Source organism: Chanodichthys erythropterus, chromosome 2, assembly GCF_024489055.1.
Source record: "Chanodichthys erythropterus isolate Z2021 chromosome 2, ASM2448905v1, whole genome shotgun sequence".
NCBI classification, from domain to species: domain Eukaryota; kingdom Metazoa; phylum Chordata; class Actinopteri; order Cypriniformes; family Xenocyprididae; genus Chanodichthys; species Chanodichthys erythropterus.
Window position 1 is genome coordinate 19,231,757 of NC_090222.1, and position 21,107 is coordinate 19,252,863.

The 21,107-nt window shown below is 39.7% G+C and overlaps 1 protein-coding gene across 2 annotated transcripts in view; it reads right to left on the minus strand.

The window, feature by feature from the left end:
• si:ch73-22o12.1 (nectin-2) overlaps window positions 1–21,107 on the minus strand; it is a 93,196-nt gene that overhangs the window by 53,602 nt on the left and 18,487 nt on the right. For both annotated transcript variants that reach the window (XM_067404026.1, XM_067404016.1), the window contains exons 2-6: window positions 9,961–10,070; window positions 9,534–9,786; window positions 8,418–8,714; window positions 7,948–8,065; window positions 6,744–6,892 (exon numbers count right to left, since the gene is read on the minus strand). In XM_067404026.1, the coding sequence (XP_067260127.1) occupies window positions 6,744–6,892; window positions 7,948–8,065; window positions 8,418–8,714; window positions 9,534–9,786; window positions 9,961–10,070 (927 nt within the window). The remainder of the gene's footprint in view (window positions 1–6,743; window positions 6,893–7,947; window positions 8,066–8,417; window positions 8,715–9,533; window positions 9,787–9,960; window positions 10,071–21,107) is intronic.

The following is a 21,107-nucleotide window of genomic DNA, read 5'->3' on the forward strand; positions in this document are numbered from 1 at the left end:
CTTATGTTGAATCACATGAATGCATGTGGGGAGGGTGACATTTATGTGCAATTCCTTAAGGGGAACTGCTTTCCATAAGGCCAGTTTGCAGAGTTCACACAGAAGGAAACACAGCACCAGCATGCAGAATCACATAAAACAGAAAAGAAAGGATGTTGGACAAAGAGACGGATGACTGGTTGACGGATGGATAGACGGACAGATGAGATGAGAGGAGGCGTAAGAGAGGAAGCTGGGATTGACAGGGGAGACAGCAGACAGACGCATCGGCCTTGAAGCCAAAACACAAAACAGCTTCTTCATCACTGCCCGGTGAATGCGTGTATGAGATAAAATGAGTCTACGAAGACGTGACTAGCACTGCTGAAAGAGAGCAGTGCATGTGTTAACACCCAAAATAAACAACATAATCTCAATCTCTTACTTTTTTCTTTGATTGTCACCGTTTTTTCTTGTGCATCTTGCACAGACATGGCAGAAACAACAGGAACACAATCATGTCTGACTGCCTCAGTCGCCGTGTTCCCGTTAGCCACCCACTGTGGCGTACTTCTCTCTCCCACACACACACCTCCAGCTCCCACTGTTTCAGTTAGAGTGAGCATGTTGTTCTGATCTTTGAGTCAATCTCTCTGCCTGCCTGAGTCCTCTGAATTATACATGACAATCTGATCATATAGCGGCCGCACACACCCCCATGGATCTACATGGCTTCATTATCGAAAGATTTCGCACTCACATACAGCCACGGAGGGGTGCTTGCCCGTGCTTAAGGCACAGACAGAAAACGCCAGGGTGTTGGCACAGGACTGAAAAGTGTTCAGAGTGGTTTTCAGCACATTGATATGTGGTTGCTAGGGCATTCTGAGTGGTTTCTATTCACAAATGCTCATCTTGCACTACCTCTGTGACGTGCCACGCGAAATGTAGAAACGTTGGAAAGGTAACGCATGACGTAGGCGGAAGTACTGCGGTAGTAGAGGTGTGTACCTACACTGGTCTCACGGTTCAGTTCGATTACGATTATCAAATCATCGATTCAGTTCGATTCGATTATCTCGATGCATCACGATGCACTGATGATGCACTGCATCCTTATTTTTTAATTTTGCTTCACATGTATACAATTTTGTCAATAAATACAAGTAGTCAGATATATGAACTGAACCTTTAATTTTACCTGAAACACGCTTCTTGAATGTATCAAACATCAAATAAAACTCAAGTCTGGGCACAGAAGACAACAGCAGCATTAGATTAGAACACACAAATGTAAGTACTAAAAGTGCATAATGCAGGGAGTGTACTTAAATACTTATATAGTGCAGTGTACTTTCTTGTAAAACATTTAAATATTGACAAATGTATAAACATGAAATTAAATTACAAACCAAAATAAACAAGAGGCCAAACCTACTTGAATATAATCAATATACAAAAAACTGCACTTCAGCAGTGTTTTTTAATACACAAAATAAAAGAAAACAAAATAACAGCACTGGGCACTAGAACTTCCTGAAACATCACAAACTGCTCAGTATGTGGGAATTTGTAAATTTTTCTTTTTCTTTTGGCTGAGCTGGATCCACAATGGCACTGACAGGCGTTTGCAGCTCGGGGTGAAAACGACTGACGTGGTTTCTCATGTTGGTGGTATTACCCCATGCATATTTTATTTTTGCATGACATGATTTGCACACAGCGTGTGTCTTGTCAAGTTCGGGCTTACCGTGTTGTTGATAAAAGCCGAAATGTGCCCAAATGTCGGCTTTTAAAGTGGTTGGAGCATTTTTTATTGCACGCTCAGGCGTTTCGCCTCCCTCTGCCATTGTACGCGGTGCTGACGTCAGAAATGCGTCAGTACATTATAACCGGTTATGGGCTATTACTGAACCGAAACCGAATCGTCCTCGTCTGCATCGCGATGCACCGTAGAAACGATTAATTTTGACACCCCTATGCGGTAGGGTGAAAAACTTCAAAATTATCCGACATCGTTGTTTTACCTTTTTTTGTAAAGGCTGTTTGACTTAGTCTTGGCATATTTGCTTTGTAAACACTGGATTGGTCTGGATTGGTACTTTACCCTACGTCATGTGAGACCTTTCCAACATGATTATGTAATGCATGTCGCAGAGCAGTGCAAGAACAGCATTTGTGGTTAAAAAGTATATAATAGGATATAATTATTTATTTATTTATTTATTAATTTGGAAAATGACCGATCATTTTGCTAGACAAGACCCTTATCCCTCATCTGGGATCGTGTAGAGCGCTTTGAAGCTGCACTGAAACTGTAATTTGGACCTTCAACCCATTGGACCCAGGTGAAGTCCACTATATGGAGAAAAATCCTGGAATGTTTTCCTCAAAAACCTTAATTTCTTTTCGACTGAAGAAAGAAAGACAAACATCTTTGACTTGGGGGTGAGCAATTCTAAAGAGATTTTAATTCTGAAGAGAACTAATCTTTTTTTTTTTTATGAGGTAGCTTAAAATTGGCATGATCTATTTTTGAAATGCATCTTTTTGATCTTACTGTGGATCATTCATCCAGGCATACATTTAATTTTTAATTATTTGACCACTATATGGAAGAATACTATGCTACTTCTGTTACATCACATCATCACACCTTTGCTTAAAGGGATAGTTCGCCCAAGCCTTAGCGAAAACCACTAATTATATTGTATTACCACTAATGTAGTCGCTTTATCTTTCTCTAAGTACTGTCAGTATATTAATAAATGTACATATTAGCGGTATGAAAGTCTTTAAGTGAATGGCTGAGTGGATGAATAAAGCTCATGGAGCTTTTCTAGACAGACCAGACAAAAAAAATGTCTCTGCATGCCTCACATCCTCTCTTGTCTTTTTTTCCATCACACTACTGGATGGGAGAGAGCAGGAAAAGAAGATTTTTTTTCCCTTGACAGCTGGATGGAGAATATGACAGAATCTCCAAAGTTGAAAATGAATGATGGAGGAGAGCAGGAGAGAGAGAGAGAGAAGTGGGGGTTGAATCTAGGTTAGCCCGAGAGCAACATGAGGCACAGTGTTGAGAAACGATTTGGATTCGAAGTTGGATTCCCGGCTCTGGCTCCAGTGGTGGAGCTACAAAACACGCTCCGAGGTATCTCTGTACTGCTCTCATGCTTTCAGGAGGAACACCGAGACAAGATCTGTGCGGGCCGACCTTAGTCACCATGGAGATGGTTGCCGGGGGCGAAGACAGCCACACGACCGAGAAGGTAGTGGCCATTTCATGGCTGTCAAAACGGCTGCACTTAAGCAGAACCACTTCACGGCTAACCAACACTTCCCGCGGCGCTCCACGGAACATATCTCCTCTTGCACCTGATTCCTACACTACAAGCCGCAAACGCCAACTGAACGCTACACATTTTGGCCGCACATGCACAACACAGCCTGGCTTTGCATTACGGGGCTGATTAGCATTTCCCTTCCGCTCTTCCTTTGACAGAGGAGGATAAGAGGCCGGGAGCTGAAACAGCAGTGACTGACTTATCCTCACCGAGAGCCTCTTTTGGAGGGGGGAGATGGTCGGAGAAGGAGGGTGGGTAGCAGGTTTGGAAGGCACAGAAATGGCTCATGCAAACAAAACGAGAGAGAGTTTGAAGCGAAGAGGATGAAAGTGATGCGAGCGGAAGAGGGGAGGAGAGCAAGAGGATGCACGTGCGATGGGAGAGCCGTAGGTTCCCAGGGGGGTTGAAATGCCACCAGCGTTCATCCGCTCCACCCTCCTCTCCTAGTTCAGTCTCTTCCTGCTTGTCCTTTTCTCTTGTTTTCACTCCATGACAATATGGGAGGGACCAAAAGCGGAGGGAAGGCAAGATGTTGTCAGTTTATTGTTTGATAGGAGAATGTACTTTTCCAAATGAGCAAAGATTTGCCTTAAGCCACACAGTTCTGAAAGGACACATATGCAAGAGAGAGAGAGAGAGGATAGCGAGAGGAATGGAGGAAGGTAGAAAGCTTTTAAAACCCAAGTTGTCAGAGAAAAGCACCTTTCCTCCACATTACCTAAGAGCTATTAGTCTTGCTCAGCACTAAAGCAGCTCAGTCCCTCCGCAGTCAACCATGTGGATATTTTATTCCATCAGCCTGTCACAGGACATCAGAATGGGCCAGAAAAAGCCAGGAGAGGACAATTTTGAGTCCCATGACAGCGATCAAACGTAGCGCTCACTTTGGCCATGAAGCTATGGGAGGGGCAGGGGTAGTTTACCAGAGGTCACAAATCGAACCCACCCCCACCTGAACACCAGTAATAATAAACTTAATATAGTTGCCATAGTCAAAAAAACATAAATAAATAAAAATAAGGTAAAGGAAGAATTCTAATGGAATCAAATAAAAGAATACTTAAACTTTGATTTTAAACAAATGCCCCATGATGAAAATTAAAATGACTTTCAATTAAAATATGACAAGAAAAAAATGAGCATTTAACTATTTTTAAATCGAAAGAATATGATTGATTTAAATCGTCCAATCATTTTATGTTGGGTTATGATCACATACGACACTTTGTCGTTTTGACAACGTCAAAAGTTTGGGGTTAGTAAGATTTTACTGACTGATATTACTGAATACTTTTATTCAGCAAAGACACATTAAATTGATCAAAAGACTTTTGCATTATTACAAAAGATTTCTATTTCAAATAAATGCTGTTCTTTTTAATTTTCTATTCATCAAAGACTCTTGAAATAAACATATTATGGTTTCCACAAAAAATATTAGGCAGAACAAATGTTTTCAACATTGATATTAACAAGAAATGTTTCTTGAGCACCAAATCAGCATATTAGAATGATTTCCGAAGGATCGTGTGACACTGAAAACTTGAGTAACGGCTGCTAAAACAAAAATAAATTAAAGCTGCAAGCAGCGATGAAAGGGCCCTCGCACCCGGACTCACGGCCACCCGTTGGCCTCAGGAAAACAGCGAACAGTGGGCAACATGCATGTAAGCGAGTAAATACAGGAGAATTATGGCAAAATCATGTAAAAGTGCCACACTTCCTGCTGCCAACAGGTGGTGCTATAGCTAACTGAATATTGTCATATAGATTTCTTTAGGCCAGGACTTTTATCACTCATGTGAAGTTTGGGGCAGATCAGACATAGTACAACAGCTTCCTCTTTCATGGCGAAACATCATACTTTGTCAGTCCGCCACGGACACGCCCTTCAACGAAAATTCATGATCTTTGATATTTAACATCTCAAAGGCCTTAAGATTAGACTGGCTATATATGATGTGCTTCTGGTTTAATCTCTCTGAGGAGTTAATCACAGTGTAAAACATGTCATTTCCTGTTGCCTGCAGGTGGCGCTATGACTGTAACTGAATATTGTCATATAGATGTCTTCAGGTCAGGACTCTAACAAAACATGTGAAGTTTGGGGCAGATCAGACATTGTATGCCCGAGTTACAACAACTTCCTGTTTCATGGCGAAACATCGAACTTTGCCAGGCCGCCACGGACACGCCCTTCAGTGAAAACTCTAGATCTTCGCAATTTAACGTCTCAAAGGCCTTTAGATTACACTGAACAAATATGATGTTGATCTGATTAAAGCTCTAGGAGGAGTTCGTTAAAGTACAACATCTGGAAATGGCAAAAACTGACAAAATTTTGTAGAGAAAATTCAAAATATCTCACTTCCTGTTGGGTTTACAAACTTTGCACCCAGGGGCTTTTTTGTAGGTATTGGGCTGTTACATCTGTCTACCGAATTTCATAGCTGTACGTGAAACGTACAAAAGGGCGCTTAATTGAAATTTTGTAGGTGGCGCTATCGAGCCATTTTGCCACACCTAATTCTGAAACCCATATCAGATGTAAATTTTCACCACTTCTGATGCGTGTGCAAAGTTTCATGAGTTTTTGAGAACGTTTAGGCCCTCAAAAATGCGATTCATTTTGGAGAAGAAGAATAATTGGCTGAGCAATTGCAATAGGGTCCTCACACCATCGGTGCTCGGGCCCTAATTACATTTGAAAATATATTAAACTAGAAAACAGTTAAATTGTAATACTATTCCACAACATTAATGATTTTATTGTATTTTTGATCAAATAAAAGTAGCCTTGGTGAGGCTTTCAAAAACATGACAAAAGAAAATCTTACTGACCCAGTGTGTGAGAGTAAGCTATAACCACAACACAGTTTCACACGCTGTGAAATTGCTCTAACAGCATGCTGCGAGTGATACAATATCTTCAACATATTGACTTTAAGGACATTTTTCTGAATACACAAAAACTATGATTTAAAATCGAAAACCGTGTCAAAACACTGTCCAACAACACCCAAATACAGCTGCACTCAATCCAAACCCACCCAAACACAGTTACATCTGCAATCACACACACACACACACACACACAGAAAATGTCCTTCAGAATTCTATGGGAACCCATGTCACATTTTCAGACATGTTTTCCAGATCAATAAAAGTCACAGACTAAATTAAAAACACCACCACTAAGTCAGGAACAGCTGAATGCTGAGGGATGACAGTGCATGCGAGGAGATCTTGAGGAATGAAACACATACAGACAAGAAAAGTGCCAACAAACTGCCTTATGTCTTAACTGCAACCCCTTGCTTGTCTGAAATTTAGTCTAAATTTAGTCTACCACCTCACACTCACCACAGTATAAATGTGTGAGGATCCTGTGATGAAATACTGTACAGACAGACTCACCCCTCACGAAGATGGTGATCTGATCTCTGCCGTATCCCAAGCTGTTCTTGACTTCACAGATGAAGGTGGTATTTATTGTGTCATCCACCTTCTGCACGGCAAGCCGGTTTTCCCTCACCTGCACCGTTTCTGGCATCAGCCCGGACAAACTGAGGAACAACATTCAGACAACATAAGCATAACATTTCAGATAGAACCAGAGTTTAAATACCAGTTTAAATCATGACTGTTAGCATTATGTCTGGTTCACTTCGCATTTTATTCTGGCCAAGAACCACCCACTTAGACAGGAAAAAGCCATCTGACTGACAACAGTCTGCCGTTTAGAGGTGAGTTTATTTGAATCAATTGATACCACAATAAAAGAATGGCGTTGAATAACAAAATGTGTCAGTCCTTACTCCCAGAAGTTGCCAGCCGATTCAGAATAGAGAGTGCCAGATTGAGAAAGTGCTTTCCAATTTTGGGTCTGTGAATGGACAGTGGGCGGTTTGTGGCCATTCTCTTAAGCTAGGTGAACACTCTACGATTTTTACACTATTTTTTGATTATTGCTTGCTTATCAGAATGTATATGCCCCTGGCAACCTGATATATTCCCATTGAAGTGTTGAGTAAAAGCCATGCCACACTGTGTGACATCAATGATACACATAGTAGCCAAGACTTTGGTCCCAGTTCTCATACAAGTCACCACACTGTGCGACTGTGCCATAAAATTTCTGACACTGCCAGAACTTTGTCTGATATTGAGATTCTTTGCATAGGATAGGGGTGTCCTGCTCCTGAAGGGACAATGCCCTGTAGAGATTAGCTCCTACCTGCCCCAACACACTTGACTGGAAGCTTTTAGTAATCCTGAAGACATTGATTAGTTTAGGTGTGTTTAATTAGGAAAGGAGCAAAACCCGGCTAGAAGGTGGCCCTCTAGGAGCAAGGTTGTACACCCCTGAACCAGCCAATCAAGATCTTCAGGATCACTAGAGACTTCCAGGCAGGTGTATTATAGCTAAACTCTGCAAGTAAGTAGCCCTCCAGGAGAAGGTTTGGACAACCCTGCACAAAGCTATCAAAGCCTGCAGATTTTACCCTGTGAAGTCTTTTACTATGCTAGAAAAACAGCAAAAAGGTGCCTAAAATTCTATGGTGTAAGCCCAACTTAAGGCTCAGACTAAACAGAACTGAAAGTGAAAAGAAATGCTCACGTTTTCCAGGTGACTGTTGTGGGGATGGGGTTTCCATCAGCCTGACAGGTCAAAAACGCACTTGTCCGGCCCCTGTACCAGTTGTTATCATACCCAATGATCTGCACCTGGGGAGGATCTGATAAAGAGATCAAGACAGAGTGAATCGGTGGATCGAACAACTAGCCTTTATGAATGAGTTTAGCCTTGAGCCATTGAAGTCTTAGGTAAATCAAACACTGATATGGTCCGTCAGCTGACTCCATGATGACCTCATTGACCTTAGTTCATATTTCTGGTCTAAACAGCACTGTAAAGCCTCAAGGTAATTTGCTTGATGACCTCTGACATATTCTGAGACATATTACTGGCCTGGACCAATTGAGACACAACTCACTAAAGAAATTAACTATAGCAACAAAGAATGCTTAGCGTAACAGTATTTGGATCAGTAGTTGCTGGTGTAATGAATGGTCTGATTGAAATCTTACATTCAACAACAAGTTTCATCGGGAAGTTGTCAGGCTTGGACATGGTACGGTGCGACACCATGCAGCTGATGTCTTTGCCATTATCCGCTGGCTGCGGAGCCAGCATGTAGGTGCTCTGGACAGTGACCGTATTATCCGGATTGTCCGTCTTTGTTGGCGTCGTCGCATTCCCATTAAGCGCCGTGGACCAAGAAATGGTCGCTGCCGGACGGCCATTGGATGATTGACAGCGTGCCACAATGACCGGGGTGTTGCCGGTGGCAACTGTGACAATAGTAGCCATATTGTTTGGTTTAGCTGTGAGAAAGAGAGAGAGTTTGACCTTTATTTGATGCTATAATGTGAAGAAGGGTAAAGGAGGATGAGAGGAGGAGGGGAGGAAGTGGAGACGGGAAGATCACAGATCGGCTTGTCCTGCCACACGCTAGCACAGCGCTCACATTGTACTCACGTTTCGCTCTGAGAAAGACATCAAAGAGAGGGAAAGGAGAAAAGCAGGGGAGACGGGGAACGACAGGGAAGCGACGGCCTCTCAGCATGATAAGCAGGCAGATCAATAGCGGAGAGAGAGAGAGGAGGGAGGGGGCAAGCGAGCAAGAGCCCGGCCAAGGTTACTGCCACATTTCACACACATTAACAGCAGCACAATTGATCTGACAATACCATTTATAAATCCCCTTTAAGCCCACAAACGGACACAGACGTGAATCTGAGTATATGTACACACACATACTTTTTGAAGATGACTAATGCTGCAAATTACAAATATTTTTATACTCAACCAAGCTGTCACTTGTCTTTTAAATTTCCCACCCCCTGGTTTTGCTGAAAAAAGTTGTCAATTATTTATAAAGAGCCAAATTCCTAGTTGTATTTTATTGAAGAGAATGCTGTCTGCCAATTATTAAATAAAAAAAAAATGCATATTCTCCCCCTGATTTTATTGGGGGGGAAAAGTCAATTATTTTGTTTTAATTTTTCAATTAAAATTTTTATTGGAAAAAATGTTATACTTTTTTGATTAATCGGATATAATAATAATAATTAAAAAAAAAAAACAATTCCCTGAAAAGTTTTAAAGTTTCTTTTCTTCTGCACAAACAAACACAAACTCACCCAGCATGATCAGCGAAGAGACTCCCTGTTCATTGCCGGAAGGGTAGGTTGCGTATTCACAGATATATCGTCCCTCGTCGGTCATCTTCAAATCTTCGATCTGAATGGATGGGTTGTCCAAAGTGGGCGGGTCTAATATAAAATGGACACGCCCTGCTAGAGGGGATTTGGTAGGGTAATTTGCCCCAAAGTTTGGATGGAAAACTGCGATGTTGGTTCGCTCTGCGTCAGTCGGTTCAAAGATCCATGACACCTGCATGCCAGAGGAAACAAATTCAAACTTAATTCAGAAGAGACCAACAGCACATAAACACTTTCAGAAAGTTCTTATATGAGCCCAACTAACAAGTTCTTTTAACAAACTCTTGTTCATTGGGTTCCACAGCTCTGCTTAAGACTGGCAGGAAACATGAAGTTGATTTCAAACCTGAGTGAGCTGATTTTCGCCTGGGTTCGGAAACTGGCAACGCAGTGTCACAGACTGACCAGGATATGAAACGACTTCTGGCTCCACCCTCACACGTTGAGCCAACGACCCTGGAAAGAGAATGGGAAAAGGCCATGAGAACAGGAAATAACCTTCATTTCTGTCCGGCTAAATTCAGGTGACCCGCGACCACCTCGCTGAGCGCAGCCGGAGAGAAATTCAGCACATACTGGCGCAGTCTAGGAGTTCAGGGATGGCAAAATGAGAAATGATAAATGAGGTTACAACAAAACAGCAAGTAGGCCAATGTTTCTGATCTCAGCCAGGGTGTGCGAGAGGGTGCGAATCTAAATGGGAATGTGTGTGTGTGCAAGTGTGTGTGAAAGTATCTATGAAAAAAACATTCAAGCTCGCCCTCTGCCTGAAGCATTCATCATCCAGCACAACCCTGACAGAACACATTCAGTGAGCGCACAAGTGTGTACGTGTGCGCACCATCAGTGAGGGTGTAATGTGGTAAAGAAGTGAAAATTGCACACAAAACAGTAAAGTACCAAGGGAGCAATGTATATGTCAGAGCCTTTCCGACTTGCAGAGTCCAGCAGAGATTGAGAGTTTCCAGCTCGCAACATTTCCAGATCTCCTTCTCACTATAATTTTCTGTGCCCTCTACTAGGTCATTTCCTGTCAAAATAACCAAATTTTGGAAACTTCCCCAGCTCAAATTTTTGATTTTGTTAATATTTTTTTCTGAAGAAAGACAAACATAAAAAGTGATGAAAGTCATAATAGAGGCCAAATGTCAATGACAATTTTCACCTGAGATTTGGAACCAAATTACAGGGGGGTAAAAATGACTTTATAAAAATGGGAGCATCATTATATTATTTTTACACAGAGATTGGTAGGTCTATTAGTAAAATCTGCTGACTTTAGCTATTTTTGCTGCATTATATGCCAACGGTGACGGTATAAAAATGGGAAAAAGCACTTCTTGTGTTTTTTGCCCCAAATTGCATGCATGTAACTCAAGAAGTATTAAAGATATCTTAATATCCTTTTATATTTTGGTTTTTAACAAACTTTTCTTTTGGTATCTTCAATTTAAAGGCCTCATATGGTACAATGCTAGAGATATGGAGACCTTAATGTGGCTCCATGAGTAAAATGGCCAATTGTACACATTTTCAGTGGCCAAAACCCAAATGTGGGTCATTTTGCATATAGCCAATACATTTTTCTTTTAAAGAGGAATATCTGAACAACAAATAATGTTGAAACTAGAAATGCATCTTGTTTCATTCTATCAACACAATTGCATAGAATATACTTGAGTGCCATAAATATTGTTTTTCCAAAGTTTGCATGCCTGTAACTCTAAGGCCCAGTATCACAGACAGGGCTTAGCCTAAAACAGGATTAGGCCTCAGTTCAATTAGAATATTTAAGTAGCTTTTATAAAAGTACACTAGAAAAAAAAAAAAAAAACATTGCTGGTGTGCATCTTAAGTCAAAACAATGGCACTGACATTTTAATTTATGTCAGTACAAGTTGCTTTTTTGTTAAAACAGCTAAAACATGTCTAGAACTAGCTTAAGCCTTGTCTGTGAAACCGGGGGCATAATTATTAAAGATAGCTTAATATCCTTCTAGATTCTACTTCTTAATAAACTTTTGGATTAGTTTGGAATTTTCATTTTAAAGTTCAATTACATAGATATGGGGATCCCAAAAAACAGTGATTAACTAAGAAAAAATACATTCACTACATTTAATACTTCATTTATGTATTTCTTTCTCTTATGTATGTATTTTTTTAACAACATTTTTTAGCAGGGGACCTCTGGTTGAGTTGACACGGAATGACCCTACTATGATATTATAAAAGACTAGGGCTGGGTACCGAACTCGATACTTTTTAGGTACCGAACGAACTGCCTCGATACTACCGAGTATCGAAAAGTGTCTTGTCATTCGGTACCAAATTTCGGTACCTCAGAATGGAGCCGAGGAGAGGGGCGGAGAAATGCTTTCGCTGTCTCGTTGAGGAGCAAGTAACGTTGCGCTACATTGTTATTTATATCTAAATATATAAAACTATACGCGCGAGAGAGACCCTATGTGCGAGAGGGCGAGTGAATCAACGGTTTCGTTTTCAGTTTATCTCCGAATGGACGGGTGAGAAACGGCTGTTTATGTGAGCAGCCGGTTCACTACAGATACTGTTAACAGAAAACAAAAGTGTAGCACTGCCTGCAGAAACAGCGGAACGCGCAATGTTTTTTGTAGTCTAAGGTACAACACACAGCAGCTTTACATCAGCGTTCGTCCCTCAAGTCTATGGAAACACGCGACCGGTTCGTGACGGCCTCTAGTTCGCCTGCACGAGCACAGGCTCTGCCTCTGGCTCCAGAACGCGAACAATTCTGCTGAAAAAGAGGTATCAGCGTCCTCCTGATACTGCGGATAATTTGCGGGTCGGGCCAAGTAATAAAAAAAAAAAAAAATAACATTCAAATTAATTGCGGGTGGATGAGAGATGAATCATTAATGTGTTGATTTTAATAAAGACACAGAACTCTTATTTCACGGTAAGACGCAAGGAACTTGCGTCACTCTTACTTCCACTTTGATCTTGTTAATAATAATTAATTTTTTGAAGAACAATTGCTGAGTGATTTAAAAAAGAGCCTCACATACTTAATTTTTGCATTGAAAACTAAACTTTATTAAAACTATTTGCACTGATTTATTGTGTTGGGTAAATTTTTTTAATTTGTGCTTTTTTTATTCCCCGCAGTGGCTCAGGAGACGAGTCTTTGAGTCTGAAAAGTCAACAAAGTTAAAATATAAAACCAAAGATTTTTTTGAGGTTATGTAATCTTGTTTAAACATATTTTATAAAACTGGTACCGAAAAAGGTATCGTTTAGGTATCGGTATCAAAGTCAAGGTATCGGTATCGTCTCGGTATCGAAAATTTTTGAACGATACCCAGCCCTATAAAAGACATTATAAAATCTACTGCGTGAAGGTGTGTTCACATTTACTGTTAATCACCAAATACTTTCATTTTAATAGGAATTTGCAGGAAGTTATCATGAGGGTGAAAGATTTGCCCATGCAGATTTCACATTAAGCTCAAGTTGGTTACGCGAATGCGCCGCACTGACCAATATAGAGCTGTTTGTTTAGAAAGTGACTTCTGTGTAAGCAGTGCTTCATGCATCGCTACACTACTGACAATAGAAAATGGATAAATTTCGCTAGTGTGACTGTACCTTAAGAGTGAGACAGGAACGAAAAAACCCTACAGTATCGTAAGCATAAAACTAGTTAGACCAGTTTGTCTGCTAACCAGCTGAAAAGACTGAAACTCACAAATTAAAAAAACACCGCCACATCAAAACTGAGTAGGTGACAAAAGAAGGAAAAAAAACTTGTCAAGAGGAAGCTTTATTAAAAAAAAAAAAAAAAGTAAAAAATGTTTTCTGGAAACTCTCAATTGCTTCCTCATAATCTAGAACATACAGTAGTGTTCAAAAGTCCACATTTGAAAATATGGGATTCAAAATTTCTGTCAAAAATTAATTTATTGCATTTATCATGTGAGTCTTTGTACAGATCATCAGATGTCCTTCCATCGAAGCTCAAGCTTTAAACAAACTTAAGGAGTTCATACAACTTGAGTGCTGCTGCCATTAAAGCAAAAGGGGAAACACAAATACTAAGACAGCATTTTTCAATTCAACATTTCACTCAAACTGTAATGCTAATAATATAATTTGTCCAAAAAATTTATTTATTTAGACAAACCAAAGCATGTTTTTATTCCACTAGTGGACCCAAATGTTTCTCTGTCTCCCGCAGGTGCTTAAACTGAGACGAGTGTGTGTCTGTGTGTGTGAGCCCACCGAGGCGATTACTTCTGAGCCTACGTTTAGCACCGCTGAGCCCTGTTATTGAAAATCTCCCTCTCGCCGTCTCTCTCTGGATGAAGAGTGTGGATAGGTCATTACACTGATGTGTAGAGGGAGTCAGCAGTCCATCAGAACGCTAAACACATACACTTCTCACCTTATCATACAACAGCACAGTTTGTAAATGGAAAGAAGTGAAGGGGGTAGACGATAGAGAGATTCAATAATAAACAAAGCACAGCAGAGATGCAGACCACATCAGTCAGTGTAGATGGCATATCTAATTTCACGCAAATATAAAGTCTGTAAGAGATACGCATATATACAATATACTGTATATACTGGTTGTCTTAAAGGGTTACTTCACCTGAAAATGAAATTTCTGTCATTAATTACTCACTCTCATGTTGTCCCAAACCCGTAAGACCTACGTTCATCTTCGGAACACAAATTAAGATATTTTTGATGAAATCTGAGGGTTTCTGAACCACACATAGGCAGCGATGTCATTAGGAAAGGTATTAAAGACATTGTTAAAATAGTCTGTGTTACTACAGTGGTTGAACCTTAATGTTATGAAGCAACGAGAATACTTTTTAGTGTGCAGAAATAGGTTGAACCACTGTAGTCACGTTGACTATTTTAACAATGTCTTAACTACTGTATCTTTCTGGACCTCAAAAGTTGCAATAACGTTGCTGCCTATGTGTGGTTCAGAAACCCTCGATGAAGGTCTTACAGGTTTGGGATGACATGAGGGTGAGTTCTTAATGACAAAATTTTTTTTGGGTGAACTAACCCTTTAAGTCCAATGTCACATCTCTTTTATTCACATCCTTTGAAAACCCCTGCACTGAACGATCAGCACTAAAGTTACACAGCAGTACAAACCATTAAAAAGACTGTTGGTCTATCTGTCAACTTTGTTACCATTTGTATAAAACTGAATACGGCATCTGCCCAGACTAAGGTCCGAAGCGGCATGTAAAACAGAATGAAAGAAAGAGGCTGTGTGTCAACCATGTTTTCTGTGCTTGCCGCCTGCAGGTGACATGCCACACACACACTCAGTGGGCGTTTATGTAAATCACACACCACCATTCGGAGGCCTGTCACCCATCATCATGTCACACACACACACAGGGAACACCGTGGTCTTAAATCTGGTGAGCTCCCACTTCTCATCCCTCCATCCTGGGAGAAAAACTGTTCAGTCCAGTGCGGACAGTGACAGACGAGTGCCCAGAATGGGAGTTTAGATGGCAGACAACGCGCTGTGACTACCAATTGCGTCTGTGTGTGAGTAGACCTTCATTTTATATCGCAAGGACAGATGACGGAGCACACAGGTTCTGTCCGCAGAGCTTATTATCGCTCACGCTCACACATAATCGGAGTAAATGCGTGGTAAGCAGGAAAATGGAGATGTCCGGTGGGTGAATGAGAATCATTCATGACACAGCTGAGGTGCACAGAGAGAGAGAGGAATAAAGATTGAGGGGTGGGAACAGACGGAGATGAACAGCTTGAGGGGGTCCGTGGGGAACGCGGCCGTGCGTGTGTTTGCGCGTACAGTAAACATGTTTATTTGCATACGCAGATGTCTGGAAGTGTGAAACTGTACCTTCTGTTTTTAGGGACTTTTTCCACTTTTTATTGATCGAGACAGTAGAGAGAAGACAGGAAAGCTGGGAATGAATGAGAGGGACCTTGGCACAAACTTATGTATAATTGATCAAATAAATGCAGCCTTAGTGAGCATAAAAGATTTCTTTCAAAAACATTTTTAAAAAATCTTACCAGCCCCAAACTTTTGAACAGCAGTGTATATTGCATAATATCTTACAATTTTGCTTCTCAAGTAAATCTTTTTTTAAGGAAGTTCAGATATTTTCTTACTGGAAAACAAGACAAAAAGTATGCTAAGTGCATTGTCAAAAGACCGAATGTCAGATGTCCAAATACTCAGTATTCATGAAACAGTAGGTGAACTATCCCCAGATGATTTACTGCATCTGCTGAGATTCTGAAGTGTGCTGCCAGTGGACACTTTGCTATCCCACGAGGCCGCAGGAGATGAGAAGACATCAGATTCAAAAGGTTTAACAAAAATGGTAGAGAACTCAGGCTGCTTGTTGCAGGTCTAAAGAATAGTTCTGTATTTCTTTCTTCTGAAGAACACAAAAGATATGTGGAAGAATGTTGGCGATCAAACAGGTTACCAATAATGATAATAATAAAAAAAAAAAAACATTTTTCAAAATATCTTTATGTTCCTCAAAAGAAAATCAGTCATATAAATTTGGAACAACATGATGGAGTGTAAATGATGAAAGAACTTTGTACTTGTTATATTGTACTTGTCGTAGGTAAATTATTCTCATGGTGTGTTATATTAGTCAAAGAACACATAGGTCAATGGTGGATGTATTTATATTTAAGCATACATTAGCATATCCTTTATCATAATGTAAATATGGGATTTCAAACACAGACGTGTCTGGAGCACATGCCCTTCAGGAACACACTATCAATGACAAACATTTCAACAGTGTGTGATCATTTTAGGGATGCACCGCAATAAAAACTCTGGGCTGAAACCAAAAATTCAGGATGCACTTGGCTAAAAACAAATAATAAATTAATTAAATCAATCAAACTTATTTATTAATCAACACTCGAATAGCTGAAACTGAGACATACAAACATGTAAATTTATAATAAATTAAAGTTTTTAATAACAGAAAATGTTTCTAAGTTTATTGGTGAAATATAAACATTTAAACGACAATAAACTAATAACTTGTTCTCACGACCGATTTATTTGAACAAACATTAACTAATGAAGAAAATTAACAGGTTAAGTAAAAATATAATGATTATTTAATACAATGCATATATTTAGCAAAATGCTCTTCTCTAGAGTTATTTTTTTCTAGCTAACTAATGAGTTTATGGACAGTGAATAGCTTTCTTAAGGTAAATGTTACATTAAGTGACAATGTATAGCCTACAAGCTGTTTTATCGACATCTTTCCCTGGTTGAAACACTGACTGAGTGATTACATGAGACATGATTCATTTTGATAAGTTGTAATGTTTCAACATGCCTTCTGATATTCACCCATGTTTATTTTGTGATATAGTAAAGAAGAAATAAGAGAATTGGTTCACTTGATTTGTGCTACAGCGATCTGTCATGCCATATAAAAAGAGAACCAAAACGATTTTATTGATTAAAATTCAGTGATTTTTATTATGAAATTCAAGTTGAGACATTGCTTCATATTAAAAGTAGCAAAGGACAAAGCTTTTTGCAATGGACGGCAGGCTCGCTACAAATGTTTAGTGACTTTTTTTCACGCATCAACAGAAAACAGCAGAGATTAAAAGATTTTAGATTTAAGAAACCATATCATTACCATATCATTAATCGAGAAATAAATATTGTCAATCCAGAGCAAGTGTCCACACAGCTGACATGTTTAAATGCTGTATAGCTTATCCACATTGTGTGCACAAAATAGACGCTGAACACAGTCAAAAACATGCCATCGGATTTCAGCCCAAAATTGAATATAGCGGAATCGGGTGAAGATTTTCGGTAGCCAAAGTTTTATTTTGGCCAGATATTTTTTATTGAGCATGTGTGGTCTTATGGGGAGCTCAAATGATACTTTAGACACACACACAAACACACACGGAGGAAAAAGAGCAGTTTTCACACAACCCTATTCCCTTTTACCACACACACACACAGACTCACAATTATGAGCTAATGAGGCCTGAGAGAAAGAATGAGGGCCATGTGCAGCTTGAAATGAAGCACAAATCACCATCCATTTGCCTCTTTGTACAAACACGTGCAACACATACAGATTGAGAGGAGTGCCACATGACCAGGGCGAAGGGACTTCCATCCTACAGGCTAAATTATTCATCTGCCACTTACCACTGAGAGAGAGAGACAAGAAAAACAACAGGATGCTTTTTGCAAGGACTGAAAGAGAAGTGTTTCACCCAAATAAATCATAGGCTTCTCATTTTCGATTAGGAATGACACAGTTTGTGCATCACTACAGTCATTCCTCGTTTTGCTGGACACGTAGAGTCTGCGCTTGCATGTACTCTGGGCTTGTAACAGCCGTCAATCATCAGCGCATGTCATTTAAAATGTCACTGGCCAGGGGTGACCGATTCAGTTGAGACCAGATAAGGAGACGAATGATTGCTGTTTGTTTGTGTTCACAAATCCTTAAGATTAGAGACAAGAAAAACCATACACACTTGACACACAGACCACACTGAATGTTTCAACACACACACAGAGCTCAGAGGTAATCTGAAGACTGATCTGGAAGCACTTTGTGTGTGTGTTTGTGGAAAAACAGGTTTTGCTGTCCTTGTGGGCATGAAATATCAGAAAATGTCCACAGAAGAGCTTTTTAATGACTTCTATTTCATTCAGTAATATTACAAAATTAACTATATGTAGTGATCTCACAAAACACATTTGCTCTTTGTTCAAACCACTTTCAAAGTAGCTATTTTGCATCAAAGTCATAAATAACTTCAACGCAAAGAACTTCCTTCTTTCAGCAGTCATAATGCAAACACGTGATATGTAGAGGATCGAATGACTAGCCCTTGAACAAAATACAGATTGAATCCAATAATTAAACACTTCTGGTTTCTCTTTACTTCTGCTGCCTTGCACACATACAAACACACTTGTCTCCATCTGTGTGTGGTGTGTAATTGGATTCCTGCATTTTCCAGAAGGAGGGAACCCGTTCGGGTAGTCACTTCTGGGTAAAGTAAAGAGATAGGACAATCTCCAGCCATAGCTAAGAGACCGCAGCCAATCACATTATACTAGGCTTCAATCGCGTACAATACAAACTCACAGCTGGCTCGCATTTACCTAAACAATCCTCAGAAGAGCTGATCCAGGACTTCCACGGAAGCAGAATGACTTTTGTTTAGTCTTACTCTCTTGTTCTTGCTTTTTTTGTTGTCGTTCGGTTTTGTGAACAACATTAGTTTACATTAAGTTACTAACATTAGTTTAAAAAAAAAAAAAAGTATATTCACCACGATTTAGTTACCCTTTAGAATAATCTTCGACATTCAACTTTTCAGCGATGAAAGGGCCCTCGCACCCGAGCTCACCACCACCCGGTGGCCTTAGGAAAAAACAACATGCATGTAAGAGAGTAAATACAGGAGAATTACGGCAAAGTCATTTCGACGTGCCACACTTCCTGCTGCCAACAGGTGGCGCTTTGACTATAACTGAATATTGCCATGTACTTGTCTTCAGGCCAGGACTATTATCAAACATGTGAAGTTTGGAGCAGATCAGACATTGTATGTCCGAGTTACAACAACTTCCTGTTTCATGGTGTTAATCGCAAACATTAGCACTTAGCCAAGTGTTGCATGATTTAATGTGTTTCTAACACGTTTGGTACTTCGTGGCATATTTAAATGCGTTTCTGGGAGTGAATTACAGTGCAAAACATAATTTCCTGTTGCCCACAGGTGGTGCTATGACTGTAACTGAATATTGCCATGTAGATGTCTTCAGGCCAGGACTCTAATAAAACGTGAAGTTTGGGGATCGGACATTGTATTAGGCTGTTACATGTGTCTACCTAATTTTATACCTGTACGTGAAACGTAGCATGAAGGGCACTTAAATGAAACATTGTAGGTGGCGCTATCGAGCAATTTTGCCACACCTAATTCTGAAATCCAAATCAGACACAAATTTCAACCACTTATGTGTGTGCAAAGTTTCGTGACTTTGAGCATGTTTAAGGCCCTCAAAAATGTGATTCATTTCGGAGAAGAAGAAGAATTGACTGAGCAATTACAATAGGGTCCTCAAACCATCGGTGCTCAGGCCCTAAATATGAATATCTGAACATCTTTGCAGTTTAAATTGAATATGAGATCAAAAATACTGTGTATTGCAAATATAATGGCAAGAAGACATCCTTTTTTAGATGTCCTTGAGGGCAGCACATAGTGACATTTACTGTGTAGTCAGATTGCAAACAAATAAGTCTTTTAAATTACTATTTTTTGTAAATCAAAAACAGTGTAGCCCCATTCAAGAATAAATGACTTATTATTTAGCCCTTTCAATTAATCGTCCAAAAAGACTAACAGACTTTCTAAATTATTTTATGGGAGTCTGTAACTGAAGTGTTCATGAGTTAATAGTTTTGTAATAGCTTTATAAAAATGTCACATATTTTTACATTAAAGAAAAGTGAATTTTGCTCATACCCAAGCAAAATGGTCAATATTATTGAAATATATCAAATTAATCAGAATCTAATCAAATCTAATTAGAACTGCAACTCAAATCAAACTGAATTGAGAGCTTGTGTAATAGAATCAAGCTAAAATATTAAACTTCTCTCTGTAACTAATTGAACATGTTATACTGTGTCTTAACCAAGTTTCCAACAACAAGAAATGTATCCCTTAACACTGAATGTGAACTGCAGTCAAAATGTACATCAAATGCACAACACAAAAGAAATTGAAACCAATCAACAGACAAAATGTCCTTTTTTCCCCCCATCAAATTTACATTTTCATGTCATTTGTTAACAAGTAGTCCTTCAAGCATTATATAATGTTATGTTTGTAAAGTATTATAAAGTGTTAGCAAGAATTGTTTAGTTAGAGTACTGAGCATGGATCAAAGTCCACAGACCCCCTCAGATGCATTCACAGCACGCTTTCTGAACATACATTCATTACAGCGTCTGTAAACACGCTGAGAGTCTGTAAACACTTGGCTCAAAGGAGCTAAATGGCCAGTGTTAGCAAAGCACACAGACACAAAACAGCCCATCTGAGGAGAATGAAGGGGCAGGTAGGGTGAGCCGTGCGTGTGGACAGACAGCGCCGTATTTACTAGGCTAAGACACATTCCACTGAACACATTAACCAAGCATTTCACTACTTGGGTGTAGCCGTGTAGAAATGAGGTTTAGATGACATCACTATATGGTGAATAAGGAGCTCATAAATAGTAATTAGCTCATGATGACATTGAAGGGTAATCTTTGAACTCCACTTAGTCTTTTTACTTAATGGAATTTCTGTGGCACATGAATATTAATATTATGACTTGGTTCTGAGGTGTCAGGTTTACATGAGCTCAGATATTTACTTTATCATTTAATATTAATGAATCTGAAGTTT